The sequence below is a fragment of the Bos indicus x Bos taurus genome, chromosome 5 (genome assembly GCF_003369695.1).
Source record: "Bos indicus x Bos taurus breed Angus x Brahman F1 hybrid chromosome 5, Bos_hybrid_MaternalHap_v2.0, whole genome shotgun sequence".
NCBI lineage: Eukaryota > Metazoa > Chordata > Mammalia > Artiodactyla > Bovidae > Bos > Bos indicus x Bos taurus.
Genome location: NC_040080.1, coordinates 52452175 through 52472214, shown reverse-complemented (window position 1 = coordinate 52472214; position 20040 = coordinate 52452175). Strand labels below are relative to the sequence as shown.

At 38.8% G+C, this 20040-nt stretch overlaps 1 protein-coding gene and 1 non-coding gene across 6 annotated transcripts; one reads left to right on the top strand and one right to left on the bottom strand.

Moving 5' to 3' along the window:
• Window positions 1–1113: 1113 nt before the first annotated feature.
• On the bottom strand, window positions 1114–20040 carry NFYB (nuclear transcription factor Y subunit beta). Of its 5 annotated transcripts, none has more exons than XM_027541928.1 (8): window positions 19935–20040; window positions 17252–17338; window positions 9232–9325; window positions 7068–7198; window positions 4901–5098; window positions 3619–3700; window positions 2848–2927; window positions 1114–2249 (listed from the first exon to the last, which is right to left on the bottom strand). In XM_027541928.1, the coding sequence occupies exons 2-8, from the start codon at window positions 17255–17257 to the stop codon at window positions 2217–2219; spliced, it is 624 nt and encodes a 207-aa protein (XP_027397729.1). In that variant the 5' UTR covers window positions 17258–17338; window positions 19935–20040; the 3' UTR covers window positions 1114–2216. The 5 variants fall into 5 exon arrangements, with proteins under 5 accessions (XP_027397729.1, XP_027397731.1, XP_027397730.1 ...); XM_027541930.1 differs by lacking the exon at window positions 19935–20040 and adding an exon at window positions 19089–19276; XM_027541929.1 differs by lacking the exon at window positions 19935–20040 and adding an exon at window positions 18765–19082.
• Window positions 10393–10464, top strand: TRNAE-UUC. The gene has a single exon. It is a non-coding gene; the product is annotated as a tRNA-Glu (tRNA).

The following is a 20040-nucleotide window of genomic DNA, read 5'->3' as shown; positions in this document are numbered from 1 at the left end:
AATTACATGCGACATAGCCAGGTGAGAAGGCAGCACTGTCTCTCACATGCATCAGAGGGGACTATGGACCTGACACCTGTAGGTGGCCAATGTTCTTTCAGAGTCTGAAGCCCATATAACCCAAAGTTGACCAATTTTACCTTTTCAAGTTTCGGTACTAATAGCAAATTATTAAATTTAGAATTTCGCTCTGGTATATATTGATGTAAATTTTAAAGTTGTTCAATTCCTTTTTTATCTTGATTCTTAAACAGCCCAATCTTTAAACTTTAGAGAAAGAAGCTGATAACCAAAGATCAAGTGCTTTTATCAGTTATATAATGATATACTGCCTGGATCAAATAGAAGATATTTCAAAAATACAATTATATATGCATCAAAAGCCTTAATTTTGCATATCTATTAAACCAACAATTCTGCTAATAGAATTAACTTGAAGAAAACAGTCATGTATGTACACAAGATTCAGTGAAGTGTTGTTTATAACTGAAAAGATGTATATAGTCAAAATGTCCAACAGAGGATTAAATAAATTATGTTTCAGCTATACAACAAAATAATAAAGAAATTAAAGTAGAACTTACGTAATGACCTGGGAAAGATGTTCACAATATATTGTTAAGTGAAAAAAGCATGTTACAAAACAGTATGCAAGTATGAGCCCATTTTATAAAAAATATACATATTTAGCAAAGTAAAAGGACAAATATTTACCAAAATATTAACACTGGTTACCTTTAACATTGTAGGATGATGGCTGATTTTGCTTAACCACCCTTTTTTGCCTATTTGAATTTTCTGTAATGAAGATTATTCTTTAAATGGGAAGGTAAAGCGGGAGTTATTAACTTCAGATTATCCCAGTTGTGCCCTCAAAACCTCCTTCTGGCAAAGAAAATGTTTCTGTCCAGCCCATATCTGGGAAATTGCTTCTCCATTGTAAATTTGAGTGTTCTTTCAAGATGACAGTCACTCAAAGTGTCTTTTAGGCAAACTATACAAGAGCAATTGTTGATTAAAAAATTATCACCAAAAAGAACAGGTGAGAAAATACAAATCTCCTCACTTTAAAAAAGCAACAACCCAAGTGCAGTGCTATTAAATTATACAAAGTTACATTATCTAAATTTAGTTTATTGCAAAGATCAAGACAGCACACTAGAAGTTGGCAGCTTCTCTTTCATACCATTCACAGCACTCACTCTGCTCTTCATTTCATTCACTCACCCATGCAAAAAAGGTCTGTACACACACAATGATGTCTGACATTTCCTGGTTCCCATAGTATATTAGGAAACTTGACATTTCAATTAAAAAGGTAAAATGAGGACATTTACCATCAGACTAAAATTCCTCTTCTGGAAGAGGGTATTATGTAGTATTTGAAGATATGCTTTGGAAAAATCATACACAAAATGAAAGGGGCACCATTTCTAGAGCACTAGGACTACAATAAACTTATGAATTCCAACACTCATAATAATATAACTCGAAAACAAATCTTGTCTTAACAAAAGCTCCAATAAACTAAAACTATCTTAACAGGCACAAGGAACAGTGTAAACACTGTTAACGGGCACCAAGTTGAATAGGGCAGACAATAGTTGCTTCTGCATTCACACTTAATCTCTCACTTACATTAAAAAAAAAATGGTACTGTTTAAGCTATGAATGTTTTACAAAAAAAGTTAATTTTTAATAAATATGGCAAATGCTAAAAAGCTAGCTAGGTTATCATGCAAGATATTATATAACCAAGACAAACTCAAATTTATAATAAAGGCAACTTGCATTCAAAATGAACTCTACCCTTATATTTTATTAAAAGGGCAAACATCATGAATTAACCCAGCTGCTTACTTGAATTACAAAAGTAACATGATTCAATATGAAAATAAGAAACTGTCTACAAATCTCTGACAGTAATAAATTGCAATATACAATGCATACAGGAGTCATACAGAGCAACAAACTCTCGTACAAAACAAAAATATTTTAATACCTTTAAAATCCAAATTTTTCTTTAAAATCATTCATGAAAAAGATTCTCAAGTCAGAATTAACACCTCAATTAGTCAAGCATTGGGAAGCTACATTACAGCTATTTAATATACAAAGAGACATCTTTTCACCAGTCAGTTCCTTCTAATGTCTCTGTTCCAGAATCTGTATACAGACTTGTTTTTCCATACTCTCCGTTCCATCATTTCTTCAGATCATGAAAACTGAATTTGCTGAACACCAGAAATCTAAGATTTGAAAATTTAAATTGAGCATAATTAAAGAAAATAGTTTAAAAGTAGCATGTATACTATAACATTCAAAGAATAAAAACAGAAGGCAATGAAACATAAGACTAGTTCCCATCTCAAATCTCCATTCTTTCTACCTAAGGGAGCTACTTCAATAATCTCTTGTATATCTTTATAGAAATCTGTGTGAATACACTCATTCCCTCAATATCCACGGCAGATTGGTTCCAGAATGTCCTGTGGATGCCAAAATGCACAGATGCTCAAGTCCTTTAGTCAGCTTTCAGTATCCATGGGTTCTGCACCTGCAAATTCCATCTGCGGATTCAACCAACGACAGATTGGAGACGGCATATGATCCACAGCTGGTTGAATCCATGGTGTGGAACCCGTGGATATGAAGGACAGACTAAATGAACATCTGTGTACATATCTGTAACCGTAAAAGAATACTATACACAGTTATATATTTTGAGAAAATGGTTTTTAACAACCCTCTTTATCCAGTTCTTAATAATTATGTTGATGTTAACTGTGATTAAAAAAAAAAATGAATATAATTTAAGTAATTTAAAATACAAAAAAAGTACAGTACCTGTTGATATGATGTTGTGTAAACCATAACATTTTGTTGCTGACCATCTGCAGTTATTAAGCCAGCTGGTAACTGGTTAGCTAAAAGACAAACAAACAAATGCTAAAGTAGGCAAAGAAGTGCATCTGCTTTCTTGACCTGAATCTTAAGGCTGGGTGATTTTCCATTTAAAAAAAGTTTCCCCAAAAGCACATTTTTTCCTATAGCATTTTTTCAGTTTTCTGAAGTGTACTAACTGCTCATGTGCATAAAAGATGGATTAAGTTTCTGATTCATAAATACACCTAAACTCTAGGCTTAGGCTTGGCTGAGAACAACACTTATATAACTAAGCAGTATGTATTTTAAATATGAGAAATATATAATATATACATATAAATTTTACATGAGAAATATAGTCACCATAGACCTTTTATTTCACCAATGCCTAATGTCTCAATTTTTAAGAAACCTTCAGTTCAAATTTATTTAAATTGCAAGATTTAATATTGTAAACAATTCTCAATATTCCTATCTCATGAATCTTAAATAAAAAATTAGGGACTATGGAAATCAGAACTATTGGTAAAAGATTATAATCTCTGCATAATTAAAATGTACACACTTATCCCTCACAGACTTCAAATATAAGGGCATGAACTAGTAAGAACTGTTCAAAATAGTGCTATGTCAAAACACACAGTGCTAATATTCCAAAAGTTCCACTAAAGACATATCCTGTTAATCACTGCCAACAATTTAGTTGCATAAATGTATCATAACACTGCTTACTAAATGCCTCATCTGTAAGCTCTTCGCTTAGTCCGTCTGTAGCTGTGACTGCTCCACCAATTCCTTTCTCTCCTTTCATAGCCTGGGGAAGGAAATGAAACAGTAATCACTTGTACTCAAAACAACAGCAGCAACAAAAACCTACTTCCTAAATAAGAATGCTTACTTAGTTCCTAGAATTAGAAGCTTCTATTATTATAAAACTATTAACACTTCTGGTTAATAACATATGGAGAGGTCCTTCAAAATGCTAACTGCTATATATGCAGTAGTCATCACAAGACAGTGTTAGTAATGACCTAGAAAATCTAAAATATTTATGAGTAAAAAGAAGTTATTCTAATTCGACACTACGTCAAAAGGAAAAGTCCAATTACAGATGAAGTAGTCTGCAAAATATACTCAGCTTGCAAATCTACTACAAGTGATCCCAATATCATTTAACTATATACACATCTCTTGGCCAGCTGGGAGTTTAAAATTCCTAAATCAGAATTACAGTTTGGATCAAAGACCACTTAAGTGTCTGTCCACTCTCAGGTTCTAATGATCTAATGATGCTGAAGATCTGGAAAAGTTCTGTAAAAAATTAACATATTCTCTTCCTACTCCAGTCATTTTGTACAGATATCACAAAGTTAATGGGATTCTAACACTAAAGACATTAAGAAAATATTTTGAGAGTAGTATGAATCTGACACCCAAGTTGGAGTGTAGAATTTAAAAATATGCTGATCTCAATTCATTTTCACAAATTCATACCATAGGCAAAATAAAACCAAACATGAGATATAGAAAAATTTAATTAATATAAGAAAATGATATAGTTGTAGTTCCCTATCTTTTTATCTAAACGGCCCCAAGCTCTGAGATACTACCTCTTTAAAATTAGTAACACTAACAGCATGTGGTATTAATGACATTATTGACCATTCAGTATGTGCCAGGCCAAGGGTTGTACATGGATTGTTTTACTTTGTCTTAAGTCCTATTATTAGCCTCACTTTACAGACCAGGAAACCAAGGCCTAAAGTACTTAGTCTGCCCAGGGTCATGGAGTTCAGCATCCAGGTGGTGTAAATCCAGAGTCCATGCTCTTTTAGTCATTATATAACTATGCTGCCATTAGTAATAAACAAAGGGAAGAAGAAAGGACTTACTATGTAAGTTCAATAATATAAGTGATTACATACTTCTGAGAAATGATTCACATGTTTAAAAAGTTAAAGGGAATAGTGTACCTTAATTTTCTTAAAAGCATAATGGGAGACACTTTACTTACCTCTCTGAACTTTTGAAGGTATAATTTCAGAGGTTCTACATAACTGTCGAAGCCTAAGGTGGACATGGCAAAAAGAATATCTTCTCCATTGATTGTCTTCCGTTTCTCTTGATGGCATCTTTCACTTGCTTCAGATGTTATAAAGCTGATGAACTCGCTTACACATTCTTGAACACATTCTTTGGCATCTTTTGCAATCTGAGGAGAAAAATCAAAGGTAAATCTGCAGGGCATATAATCACCACTTTCCTAACAACCTGCAAAAATAAAAGGCTATTCAGAAGAATATAAATTTCAGTTAATGACTGTTAACCTTTAATCTTTAAAAATATCTGCTAGTAACACTGAATAATGCATGCTATCAAAATTCAAACCCCCAGAGTGAGACTGAAAACTCAAATACAAGGAGAGAGGCTTTGACAGCTATTCACAGAAAACAGAATTTAGGTACAAAAGCAACCACTAGATGACTCTATTACCCAATAAAGATGAAAATTCTTACTAACCAAATGCTCAAGAAAATCAATCCTGTTATGTCTGGAGTGTACTGTGGGCTAGACTCAAGTCCTGCTTCTCTGCCGTGGCATTTCCACCAGTGAGGACACCAGAAAGTTTTTAAAAACAAAATAAGTTTGTGTAAGGCTTACAAGGGAGTGAAATAATGACATCTAGTGACATTTTTATTAATAAAGACACGAAGTGTCAGGAATAGGTTTTGAGTTTATGAAAAAGCCTACCAAAAGAAGCACACACCTGTCATCTCATTATAAAAACAATTCTTCACTAGGCGATCTAGGGTTTCAAAGTGAAACTGTAATAGAGTAAACCATGCAATTCCAAAGTCACGTCTAACAGCAATAACCAAATCCTTCCTGAAACACACTTTCACCTCCATGCCTATTTTACATCCTGGAGAAAAATAACAAAGAGTTACTGCATAAATGCAGTCAAGCAAGATAATATAATGTGAGCTGTATACAGGACTTTAGATTTTCTAGCAGCTACGCTAAAAAAAAAAAAAAAAAAGATGAAATTAATTTTAATATATTTTGTTTAACCAAATAAACCCAAAATATTATCATTTAAACATAGAATCCTTTTAAAAGTTGAAGTATACGTCAATAAAAAACATTTTAAAAATTGAGGTATCTTTATTCTTTTTTTCATACTATGCCTTCAAAATCTGGGGTATGTTTTATATTTACATCACATCTCAAGTCAGACCAGCCAACATTTCAAGTGCTCAGTAACCACAGGTGGCTGTGGCCACAGTACCTGTGGCGCGGGCCTGCTTAGGTAGCAGTCAGTAGCAGCTGTGCTTCTTTCCCCTTAACACAGGAGGACCACTCAGATTGCAACATCTAACAAGATAATTTAATAATATACTTCCTTGTAAGCCTTATTACTTTCCTAAGTATTTTCTAAGCTACAATAAAATGAGAGAAAGCTTATTATGCAATGTAAAACAATATAAAAAGTGTGGACTTCAGTTCAGACCAAGTGATAAGCAGAATGACAATAAGTTTTTAAAGCTGTTATAGGTTAACTATTTATATGGTTGTTTCTCTATGAGACAAAACAACTTAGAAATATCATGCCAAGGACTTCCCTGGTGGTCCAGTGGTTCAGACTCTAGGCTTCTATCATAGGGGATACAGGTTCAAACCCTGGTGGGGAACTAAGATCTCACATGCCATGCATGGGGCATGGCCAAAAATAAATAAAAATTTTTAAAAATCATGCCAGCTGAAATTTAAATGTATATTAACATTTACAATTATAGACAGAGTTTCCAGATATATAGACTTGGGCGGAATATCCATTAGTCCAACATGATCCAATTTTGATGCAACATTTTAGAAGTTACAACTTCACAGACCCCAAACCTGATAGTTCTAACAATGTACCTATTTTTAAAATGATTCTTAATTCTGTTTTATCTGCTTCCAGCAAGTGGGGGAGGGGGAGCTTTGGGGGATATAAGAGAACTGAAATTGGAACACTGCTCAGTAACCAAGTGTGTACCACTGAACTAAGTATTCTGCTGAAAGGCTGAATGACTGAAATCAATAGCTAACTACATTCATGAACTGTGTTCATGTAGTTTGACTTTCCCCCTCTTCACCCCTGAAAAATAAAACCTAGTTAAATTTCTCCTCTGCATTACCTTTCCCGTTTGAGGTATGGCGTTTTTCATTATCCTTGCAACATTTGCAATTGGAAGGTATATATCTTGTTCTCTAAAACTTTCTTTTGAACCGTTTGTGTCTTCATGATCATTCATGCTGTCCTCAGTATCTAAAGGAAAATAACAGGTTTATAGGTTCTCATAATTTTTACTTCAAGACAGAGAAGACTACCCTGAAACAACCTAGGATACATTCTGATTCATCTCCTAATTATTTTTCAGGATTAAAATGGCAGGTCTTTACACAAGTTTCCCACAGCCATACTGAATAAATATCCTCATTAATTTCAAACCCACTGCCTAGAATACTTTTATCCTCAACTCTGCCTATTAACTCTCCAAAAAGCTCAAATACGTCTCTACTGCACCTTCAGAAGCGATCTCTCTCACAAAATATCACATGTGCTTCTTTGTCTCTTCTCTAACACATTCTGTAATTCTTATTTCTCATTCTCCTCTTAGCTTTTGGCTGAGGCCCAGTATCAGCTTTATGTTCTTCCATTTGGTAAAGCAGCTTCAACAGAGGAGGTTGTTGAACAAATAAATATTTGTTACATAACTTAGCTATAAAACATAAGAGACTGATCTATGGCTCCATGCATATAGCTAAGAGGATGTATTAAGAGGATGTATGTTTATCCAAAGCCAAGTTTATATAGGACAGAAAAACTGGACGTGAATATTACTGACCCAATTGGATTATTACTAAGGTAGTAATAGTTTCTGAACAAAGCTATAGCGGTAATATAATCTTCTTACAAAAAGTAAATTTTCAAATTATACAGATGTAGATATAACTGAAGTGTTCACAGTACAAGTATCCTTTTATGATTAAATGCAGTATCCTGAAAGTAAACTTCCCATTCTTTTATATATGTTACATAAGAAAGGTACTTGATTCAATTTTAAAATGTTATCAAAATTAACTTGTTTGAATTGTTTAAAAATGAAGTAAATAATCAATCACCCACCGTCAACTACCTTCATCTTAGTATTTTTTAATTCTACTCATCAGAATGCCACAAAAGCAAATTATTTCTAACAGGCCAACATAATGCTGCCATTCTAATACACAGTTAATACTTAATATTGAATAAAAAATAAAACTACATATGCTCATAAGTACTGGAAATATTATTAATAGCTAGCACCCACCCACTAAAGAACTAGTTTACTCTATCAATTGAATAAGAATTTTTCATATACAATCATTCAGAAAACGAAGATCATGGCATCTGGTCCCATCACTTCATGGGAAATAGATGGGGAAACAGTGGAAACAGTGTCAGACTGTATTATTTTGGGCTCCAAAATCCCCGCAGATGGTGATTGCAGCCATGAAATTAAAAGACGCTTCCTCCTTGGAAGGAAAGTTATGACCAACCTAGATAGCATATTCAAAAGCAGAGACATTACTTTGCCAACAAAGGTTCGTCTAGTCAAGGCTATGGTTTTTCCAGTGGTCATGTATGGATGTGAGAGTTGGACTGTGAAGAAAGCTGAGCGCAGAAGAATTGATGCTTTTGAACTGTGGTGTTGGAGAAGACTCTTTGAGAGTCCCTTGGACTGCAAGCAGATCCAACCAGTCCATTCTAAAGGAGATCGGTCCTGGGTATTCCTTGGAAGGACTGATGCTAAAGCTGAAACTCCAGTACTTTGGCCACCTCATGCGAAGAGTTGACTCATTGGAAAAGACTCTGATGCTGGGAGGGATTAGGGACAGGAGGAGAAGGGGATGATAGAGGATGAGATGGCTGGATGGCATTGCTGACTCGATGGACGTGAGTCTGGGTGAACTCCAGGAGTTGGTGATGGACAGGGAGGCCTGGTGTGCTGCGGTTCATGGGGTCGCAAAGAGTTGGACACCACTGAGCGACTGAACTGAAGTAGGGAACCAGTAACAAATTAAAGAAACTGTACTAGCTTTAAAAAAGCATACTATTACAGAATTCTTTTCTAAAACCCATCATTCTTTTGAAAACTATTTCTAATAAAAATAAGCAAGTACACCTTTTAGACGAACACTGAACTGTGACAAAAGATTTCAAATTTTCCTGTAAAGACAAAAGTAATCACATCAATAAAATTTCCACTTTCTCATTTTTCCTACTTGTGAATGTGTTTCTAATTGTGGCTTTCTTACCATCATGAGGCTGTATAACATAATGACTCCCTCCAATATAGTCTGCAGAAATCCCTAGTTGAGAAGCATCTGTGGTAGAACTGTCACCATCCATCTACAAGAAAAAAAAGCTTTTCAATCATCTTCAATAAAATTTATCTAAAAAACTACATAATAGATTCAGTGCTCATAAACTGTTATAGGATGAGTCAATTTTACATAGCTTTAAGCTATGGAATGTTTACTAAAAGAAACATTTACTAAAGTGTTTACTAAAGGAAAACATTTCCACTTCTTGTTTTGGAAACCTTTTAATCATATGCCAACGATTCAAGATTCTCCTACCTACACTCCATTAAGTGATAAGCCTACAGGGAAATAAATCTAAAACACACGTCTTTCTTTTCAATTGCATAATCCTCAAATACCGTATAGGCAAGCGTGACTTACAACCTAATTTATCCCTGGAATAACAAGAAGAGCCAAAATCAGCTTGTCAGTGAGTCACCTGGAAGTCACCTATATCCAGCATGTGCAGATCTCCTGCTAAAGCCAGGTGTATTCCTACACGAGCATTTTTGCTCTTGCTGCAGACTTTCTTTGCTATCTCAGAAGTTCTACAGAGACAATGTCCTGGTTCAAACTATTGTTTGGTATAAGAAACATGGATTTCTTGCACAGTTCTGTACCCAAGCAGCCCAAAAGTATACCCACATTTTGAACAAGCTCATCCCCTGGAACTGAAAGGTTCATTTTCACTCCTCCCTACCCCCTACTCCCAGACTTTTGACTTATACAGAAAAAAAGAAAAGGAGGGGTCAGGGAGATTGGAGATCTGCATATTAAAATATGAAAGTGTTATGCTGCTACTGCTGCTGCCAAGTCGTTTCAGTCGTGTCCGACTCTGTGTGACCCCATAGACGGCAGCCCACCAGGCCCCGCCGTCCCTGGGATTCTCCAGGCAAGAATACTGGAGTGGGTTGCCATTTCCTTCTCCAGTGCATGAAAGTGAAAAGTGAAAGTGAAGTCGCTCAGTCATGTCCGACTCTTAGTGACCCCATGGACTGCAGCCTACCAGGCTCCTCCATCCATGGGATTTTCCAGGCAAGAGTACTGGAGTGGGGTGCCTGTATAACCACAGACAAAAATGAGTGTTGAGTATTTTAAAAGAACCCTGGGAGTCCCTTGGTGGTCTAGTGGTTAGGATTTGGCACTTTCACTGCTATGGCCCTGGTTCAATCCCTGGTCAGGGAACTGAGATTCCTCAAGCCATGCAGTGTGGCAAAATAAAAATAAAAGAACCCTGCTTATTTATATGTATGGCTTAGTCCCTTTGCTGTTCACCTGAAACTATCACAACATTGTTGACTGGCCACATCCCAGTACAAAATAAAAAGTTCAAACAAAACAAAATAAGAACCCTGCTTAATTTTGCTCAGAAGTAAAAGAAGGAGAATCTGGAAGGAAGAAAAACTAAAACCATAAGTCCTGAACTGTCTCCATTCCAACATGGCAAATCCTAGAAGTCTTTCTGCTTTGCAAATACTATTGAAAACAATAAGGGATTGGCTATTTGTGGGTAGAAATTTTTTGAATGTGTTATCTGAATAAAAAATATAGCAAAATTAAATCTAATTTATATATGTTTTTCAAGGAGACACCTAATCCAAAATGTTTATCAAGGTTCATGACCTAGCACAAACTTGAGGTTATTAACTGCAATATTTGAGTCCTTATGCAATACCTCTTTTCCATCTCTGTTGGATTTTTATCTATTAAATAATACTAAAATACCAAGCTAGTTTCCAAGTATTCAACAACATGGCATTTGATGCATCTGTTGAGGGGCAGAGCAAAGAATTCACCTACTTTTAATAATTTGTAGAAGTACAGGGTACCTATTTATGATGCTTCTTAGTGCCCTCTAAGAGGTGGTAAACGATAGTCAGTGAGCTTGGATTTAGACTCTCACTGATCCCTAAAAACAAGCATCCTTACCAGTTAAATGTATTTCTATACAAAATGGAAATAATAATTTCACCTTCCCCACCTTAAACAGCTAATATATGCATGAAATATTACCCAATTATAAAACGCTATTTTGATCCTAAAATGCTAAAAAGATACTAGGAGAATAGCCTTTAATAGATATGATGATGGATTTACTACCCATGAAAAAGTTCAATTAGGATAGCTGTGAATTTACTGGTTTTTACAATGCCCTAGGGAAGATTAAGGTACCAGAGACAGGATCAAAGTGGTTGTTTAAGTGTGTACAACTGGAAACAAATCCAGTTTGTTTTTTTAGGAAGGTGGGGGGGGATGAAGCAGTAACAAATCTTTTGCTAAATCAATGTCTACAAGATAGCCTGGGTTTTTAATTAGCTTTTGAGCAAGACTGTTGAAATAACCATGGTCTAAGGCAATGGCACCCCACTCCAGTACTCCTGCCTGGAAAATCCCATGGATGGAGGAGCCTGGTGGTCTGCAGTCCATGGGGTCTCGAAGAGTCGGACACAACTGAGCGACTTCACTTTCACTTTTCACTTGCATGCATTGGAGAAGGAAATGGCAACCCACTCCAGTGTTCTTGCCCGGAGAATCCCAGGGACGGGGGAGCCTGGTAGGCTGCTGTCTATGGGGTCGCACAGAGCCAGACACGACTGAAGCAACTTAGCAAGAGATTAATTAATTTATAAATACAATGTAAAAAAGTATTAAAGGCAAAAAGTTTAAGTCACATTATCTTGTCCTGAACTGGAATTAGCAGCAAGATCATCACCAGAATTAATAGCATTAGCTTCTAAACCTCAGTCTTCCAAAAAATATTTCTACAAGTATTTCATAGAGTTGTTGGAATTAAAAAAAGAACAGAAACCTACTAAGGACGGACTTTGGCACACAGTGTACTTAGGAGACATCACGTCTCGCCATCCCTCCTTTGAAGATGAGCCACACATCATCCGCTTAGTTGTGTGTGTCTTTGGTTCTGCAAGCCTTAGCTTTTCTGTCATTTCACCACTCCTGTCTTCCTCTCCTCTATTTTTCTACCATTAAAATCCTGCCTGATACTTTAATCCCAGTGTTCATCCATCTTTCTGAATCTGATTTACCCTATTCTGTAAGCCAGAAATTAGTGTTCCCGTCTTTGAATCCCCAAGGCTCTTACCATTCCACATATTAGCCTCATCTTTGATGCCTATAATATGCTAGCTATTCTCTTATTTATATGTATAAAAAATGAGGGGGGTAACTTGCTAGATACATCCCAAAGGTTTTTTCTAGTTCTAAAACTTCCTACTAAAATTTCAAAATAGTTTGTAGAGCATAAGTAAGCCAGTGAACAAATATTTACCAAGTAAGCACCTAGTATTTATCAGGTCTGTACCATGTGCTGATGACCTAACAGGTCAACAACAAAGACAAGGTCTCTGTCCTGTCTTGTAGAGAAGACAAATATTACGTAAACTGGGGGCAAGGAGAAGGGGTGGGGAGCGCAGCCCATTAACATTTCCAAGGCACAGGCTCTGGAATCAGATCATCTGATTTGAATTCCCTGCTAATAACTGGCAAGTGGGATGAGCATAGTACAATAAGAGTACTCAGTAAATGTTATATATAGCTATTAAATAATTATAAATCATTAACTAATTGCTAGTGCCCAATGCTGAGGAAAACAAAGATGTTTTATGATACACTTTTGGAGCTGACTCCATAAGGAACCTCAATCAAGGAAGGGCATCTTAAGAAGATGACATTTACACTGAGACTGAAAGGTGAACAGCAATCAGGCAAACAAAGATAGGACAAGAATGTTCCAGGCAAAGGAAACTGAGACACAGTACTGGTGGCCTGGAATGAGCTAAGTAGAGGCTAGGTCAAGCAGTGCCTTGTGGACAAGAGTAAATCAAATTAGAGTTTTAACAGAAGAATGCCAGCCCGATTTCTTTTTAAAAAGATCACTCTGGTTACAGTCCCGTGTAGACAATGAACTGGAAGGAAAGCAAGAATGGGGTCAGAAGACCAGTAAGAACCATATGCTGTGTTTAGGGCAAGAGTTCAGGCCAGATGACGAACTTTCCCAGTATTGACAGGAAACAGCACTGGAGAGCAGAAGCAGAGACTACAAAGCTTTTTCATTGGTAAACTCAGCAGACTTGGTGGCTGACTAAGAGCTGGAGCAAAAACCAAGGATAACGCTGGGATTCTTACAGCTGGGGAGACAGATGGCTTTCCCTGGAGAATGCAAAAGCAAGGGGAGTGGAGTGCTGGGTGATGAAGGGAGCCCAGCTGAAGCTGGTGACCAGGCATGTCTAGTGGAACCAATAGGTCCAGCTGTGATACTTACAAGCTTGATAAGAACAGAGAAGCTAAAGTGGTGGATTCCATCCAGACAGCAAACAGGAAAGAACACAAGGGATACTGATAAGAATGATCAATCATTAGATCCAAGGGAAATGAGAAATCCCAACAAGGAGTTAAATCCCATTAAATTAACTACCCTAAAATCACTAGATCCAAGGGAAATGAGAAATCCCAACAAGGAGTTAAATCCCATTAAATTAACTATCCTAAGTATTTAGTTGAACTGATAATATTGTTCTCTAAAATATTAAGTGCAATAAATGGTCAGCTGATTAAGTAGTAAATTTTATTCTGTAATTTTTTGATGGGGCAGTATTTTAACTACACTAATAATCTGTTGATCAAATTGCCAACATCCGCTGGATCATGGAAAAAGGAAAAGAGTTCCAGAAAAAACATCTATTTCTGCTTTAATGACTATGCCAAAGCCTTTGACTGTGTGGATCACAATAAACTGTGGAAAATTCTGAAAGAGATGGGAATACCAGACCACCTGACCTGAAACCTATATGCAGCTCAGGAAGCAACAGTTAGAACTGGACATGGAACAGCAGACTGGTTCCAAAAAGGAAAAGGAGTACATCAAGGCTGTATATTGTCACCCTGCTTATTTAACTTCTACGCAGAGAAACACTGCATTATGAGAAACGCTGGGCTGGAAGAAGCACAAGCTGGAATCAAGATTGCCAGGAGAAATATCAATAACCTCAGATACGCAGATGACACCACCCTTAGGCAGAAAGTGAAGAGGAACTAAAAAGCCTCTTGATGAAAGTGAAAGAGGAGAGTGAAAAAGTTGGCTTAAAGCTCAACATTCAGAAAACGAAGATCATGGCATCTGGTCCCATCACTTCATGGGAAATAGATGGGGAAACAGTGGAAACAGTGTCAGACTGTATTATTTTGGGCTCCAAAATCACTGCAGATGGTGATTGCAGCTATGAAATTAAAAGACGCTTACTCCTTGGAAGGAAAGTTATGACCAACCTAGATAGCATATTGAAAAGCAGAGACATTACTTTGCCAACAAAGGTTCATCTAGTCAAGGCTATGGTTTTTCCTGTGGTCATGTATGGATGTGAGAGTTGGACTGTGAAGAAAGCTGAGTGCAGAAGAATTGATACTTTTGAATTGTGGTGTTGGAGAAGACTCCTGAGAGTCCCTTGGACTGCAAGGAGATCCAACCAGTCCATTCTAAAGATCGGTCCTGGGTGTTCTTTGGAAGGACTGATGCTAAAGCTGAAACTCCAGTACTTTGGCCACCTCATGTGAAGAGTTGACTCATTGGAAAAGACTGATGCTGGGAGAGATTGGGGGCAGGAGGAGAAGGGGACGACAGAGGATGAGATGGCTGGATGGCATCACTGACTCAATGGACATGAGTTTGGGTGAACTCGAGGAGTTGGTGATGGACAAGGAGGCCTGGCGTGCTGCAATTCATGGGGTCGCAAAGAGTCAGACATGACTGAGCGACTGAACTGAATAATTTGTTGCACAAAAGTGTAAATAGTGCTCTTTTTAATGTTTAACACTTACTGAACACTTTCTAAATATCTTATGCAATGTTCATGACCCAATGAAACACGTGAGAAAACAGAAGTTATATGAGGCTAATGACTTGCCAAAGGTGGCACCCTAAATGGGAGTAAGTCTGGAGTCTCATATGCCAAGTACTGTACAGTATTTGTTCTTGATGGGTTTTCAAATAGTCCTTAAGCCTATATCTTTAATTTGCCCCCTCTAAATTCTGAGTCTACTGACTGTATACTGAAAACATTCAAAGATGTTCCTCAAGCAAGGACAATATTAACTTTCCCATTTTCAAAATGAAGTTACTATGAAGCGAAGTACTGTATAAAAAGCACTTAGCAAAATGCATGATACAAAGTAAGAACTCAACAAATGTAACCTAGTATCATTACTGGCTCTTCAAATACAGTTCTCATCTTCTTCCCAGGCATAAGTGTTTTCTCTTTCACACAACCCCTTTCACTTGATCTCTGGATCAGTTCCTTATCTCTGTAGATAAGGAGTAACACAATGATTCCTCATCTCTGATACCAGCTTCTTCATTCTTCCTTAAACATTCTTAATCTCCCTCATTAAACACATTGAAGGACACAGACACCTACAACCTTAATTCTGTTACACATTCTGGTTCATTCTCACCCTGACAGTCCTTACACACCCTCTTCATTCCAACTGAAACTCCGTAACATGTGCGTTTCCATCCCAACAAGATAGTGAAACTGCTCACAAAAGTTGCCAGAGATTTTGCCTTCAACCTACTTGACCATTCTACTATTCTTTGTAGTGCTGGCTTCTGCTAATCCCACATTTATGCTTGGAATTCTCCTTCATTTCCAAAGCAGTATTCTTCCCCGCGCCCTCCCATCCCACTTAACTGTTAATTTTAACCAATAATCATTTTTTCTTTCTTCCCTTACTTTCTTAATAAACTCATTACATATCACTTCTATGCTCATAAATCCTGCATCTACAACCATATCGTGACTGCCACTCACGCAAGCCAGGCCTGTAAGATATGTTTGATTATCCTGCCACTGGAAACTTAAGATACTGGAAAATGAAATTCAACTTCCCCATCCCTTGCAGGGAGGCAGTGGAGGGGAGCTCCTTTTGAACTGTTCCATTAAGAACAATGCCATCTCTCTATTCCTCCAGGCTAATTATCCAGTGTCATCTTAGGCTCTTCCATCTCCTCCAAGCTCTACCTAATCTGTGACCTCTTTTTAAATGTTTTCTGGATATGCCCTTCCTTTTCTCTTTCCACTGGACTACAATCCAAGCTACTTGGGTACATAATGTTTTAAGACTAATGTCACTGAAACATTGCTTTTATAGCTCTTGAACCTATGATGGTTCTAAAAGTCTTCCATGTCAAATCCAAACCTAGTTTTCATGGCTTTACATGAGTGATTCCCTTCTTAAACCTAACTAAACTAAACCAGTTGAAAACTGATTTTCAACTCTCTTCAGGGCTAAAAAACCTTATTTATGGATCACCAGGTACAGTTCTTTTGTTTAATGAGTGAGGTAATCCTGTCTCAAGGAAGTTGTGACATGCCTCATGTCACAGACATAGTATCCCATTCAAAAGTAAGTATTCAGACAGGCCAAGTGGTATCTCTTCACTAGATTACCCTGTGAGATCCCCACCTGCACCATGCAGATCCACTTCCCTGCCACCAACAAAAGTCACTCAGCCCTGCCTTCAGGGTTCAACTTCTGGCGACAACGTCTACCTATCCAGCCCTACTCATCCTTCAAGGCTCAGTTCCAGCCCTACTAGTTCCTTCTGTGACATTCCCAGCTACCCAGCCCACCACACCTCTCTTTTCACTTGTGCTACCCTTAGAACCAGCATTTTCTGTTCCACACATAACTTGCCTCTAAATATTCAATTTGACTAAAGCCCTGCCAGCTAAACAGCCAGCCACCTGAGATGGGACAACTTTTAACCCTGCGGCCCAGAGGAAATACTTAAGACATGCAGGTCACTGAGAAGAAGGAAGCAACAGGAATGGGGAGAGGTACTATCTGGGGAAAGGCACTCATTCTAGCAGGAATCTCCAGTATAAACCAGTTATAATTTTGTTTTCAGTTAATTACAGTTCAAATCTAATTAACAACCAGAATGATAAAACATACTTACTGTCATGAAATACGCGAGAACCGTGTTGTCAGTGGTACTCAAGAACACCTGCCTAAAAAAGGTGTCTAATCTCTGCCCAATTTCACCCTAGAAGATAAACATCTATTAGTAGTTAAAAAAAAAAAAAAGGTATAGCCCATAGGCTTTCTTCCTAGTAAAAGTTTTAAAGGCATGTATAATTTTACCTACTATTATTTAATGTAATATATGGCAATAAAATGATGCAAAATGCAAGCACCCAATAAATGTTTGTTAAATTGGAAGATATATTTTGGAAAACTTACAAAAAAGTTAATGCCATTGGGGAGAGATATTGCTTTTCCAACATATATTTAGTCATGTTCATCATAAATATTCATCACAACACACCAAATTATATAATATGCAAGAGACCAAAAAAAAAAAAAAAAAATCACATCACGTATCTAAACTATTTAAAACACCAACACCCAGACTTATCAACTTAATTTTTTGCTGAGGGTTTTCTTTGTTAGGGTCCAAAAGCTCAAGGGGGAGACAAATTTATCTCAGAATATATGCTTTTAAACATCCCATATTATAGTGAGAAGACGAATGTTGCCCAGAGAACAACAAAATCAATTAAAACCTTTATTTATCATTTTAAGGCACCACCATTTTGGACTAAAATTGCATTTGGAAAGCACTTCATTCTCACTGTAAGGCATAAATAGCTGAATTAACTGGCATCAACTACAACGTTACAATCTTTCTCATTTGCTTTTCCTTTTCTCAAGTAAAACAAGTAAATGGAGAATGAGGGGGACAAAAACACACCCTTTCAGTGTTAATTTTTAAAGGAATAAAAAATATGGATATGCATTCAAGCATGAAATCTAGTAAATAGCAGAAAAAATCGTAACCACTGAATTGAATTTTAAAATGCCATTACAAGGGTCTAGGCAGCAAGATTGGCTGGCACTGTCTACTCTGCTATAATCTTAAGAGCAATTTCTAATTTCTTTTCAGATAACGTCCTCTTTCTAACCTATAGTTGCCCGGAAAATTCCTTCCTTGTAGCTTTAAGTGTTATTTTTCAAAGGGAGTCTGGAGGAGGGTAGGGGGAGAATCTTAAGAACACTTAAAATGTAGGAGCTGTATATATTTATGTATTTTGCTCGGGGAGGGGGTGCACACCTCACTACAATCGCTCACCCAAATAGTTGAGTCAGTATATATTTAGACTTGGTATATTAAAAACACAATCACCGCATACGGTATATATTTTCTTAAAGGCAGGTTATGATATATGTGAAAGCTCAAGGGAATGCATACATCTGTTTAATGTTTAAAGAAATGCAAATTTGTATCCAAGAAAAGCAGCAGACTCTTCCTCCACCCTCCAGTCTCTGGCATCAAGACCCGAGTTTTGCATCAATGCAATCCCTAAATTAAACTACAGGAGCAATGTGAGGAAGGAATAATTGCCTTTTGAGGTATTGGGATTAAACTTTTTATTTTACAAGTAAAATTCCTATTTGTTAGTACCACTTACATTGATCAGGTTACCTCATCACTTCACATTGTTGATTAGTTTCCATATCAGAGAGCGGAAACCATCCCGGCAATTCGTGGCACGAACCGTTGAGTCCACGCAGGTTAAGAGGGATGCTATTCTTTTTTTTTTTTTTTTTCCAAGTCTTACATTACCTAACCTTGCTTAAATCATCTCATTAAAGTACTCTAGGCAAGATTACGACTTGTGGGTGCCCCGTAATTCTTTGTTCTCGGAGACTACTACTCCTAAGGCCCGGCACATCCTCCCCGCCTCCCACCAAAGATTAAAACCTTAGCCCAATCCGGAAAGCTTCCTTCCCACCTTCGGGGCAAGTCCAGGGACCGCAAGCCGCCAGATGGCTGCATTCTTTACGCGTAAACCAGACTGCGGGGAAACGAAATCCACTCCTTCCTCCCGGGGACCTGGCTTCCTCCCCTACGAAGGTAAGCGGGCTGGCCCCGGCCCCCCGGCCCGCTCGGCCGACCTGTCAGTCCCGCCCGCGCCGCGCGGGCTTCCCTGGCGCGCATCCCCCCGACTCGCCCGGCCCAGGCCCGGGCCCGGGCCCGCGCCCAACGCCCGCCGCCTGCCCGCCGCGCGGCGCCCGGGGTGCCGGGGCAGCAGACAAAGCGGCCCGGCCCCGCCGTGCCCCCGCGGGCGGGCGGACAGGCGCAAATGGGGGCGTCCCCGGGAACCCCCGCGAGGGGGCCAGGCCCGGGGGTGGGGGCAGGATCCGGGCCGGGGGTCCCGGCCGCGTCCCCCGCCCCCACGGCCGGCACTCCGCACAAAATGGAGCCGGTCGGGACGCAGCCGAGAGCGGGCCCGACGGTGCCCCGGTGCTCCCTCCTCGGCTTCGGGCCCTGAGCTCGGCAGCGGCGAGCAAGAGGCGGCCTGGCCCGCGTCCCGCCACTCCTCGGCCCGGCGCACAAAGAGCCGAGGAGCGGCCCCGCGCCCGCTCCCCGGCCGGGCCCGCAGCGGGACAGGCCTCGCAGGCGCCCGCCCGGCCCCGGCCCCGGCCCAGGCGGGAGGGCGGGTGGGCAGGAGGGAGGCGAGTGCCCCCGGCCGCGGCGGCGTTGGCGGCGGGGACGGCGCCGGGAGGAGACGGACATTTCATTCGAGCTAAAGTGGAGTCGGTTTAGGAGCGATCATTGGCCGAAGCGAGACACAAACCTCCAATGCAGCCCTGGTTGGCTCCCGTCTCCAATCGGCTGTTTGGTTGGACAGAAAATGGCTGCGAAGGAACCAGTCCCAGCGCGGAGCTCCGCTTCCAGGACTC

Bases quoted from the DNA above. Each gene is read 5' to 3' on its own strand.
- NFYB (XM_027541928.1), bottom strand. The intron at 5,099-7,067 runs GTAATGCAGAGG...TTTTCTCCTCAG, and splicing joins CCATACCTCAAACGGGAAAG to ATTGCAAAAGATGCCAAAGA. The intron at 2,928-3,618 runs GTAAGCAGTGTT...TTTGTCTTTTAG, and splicing joins GCTTACAGATGAGGCATTTA to CTAACCAGTTACCAGCTGGC.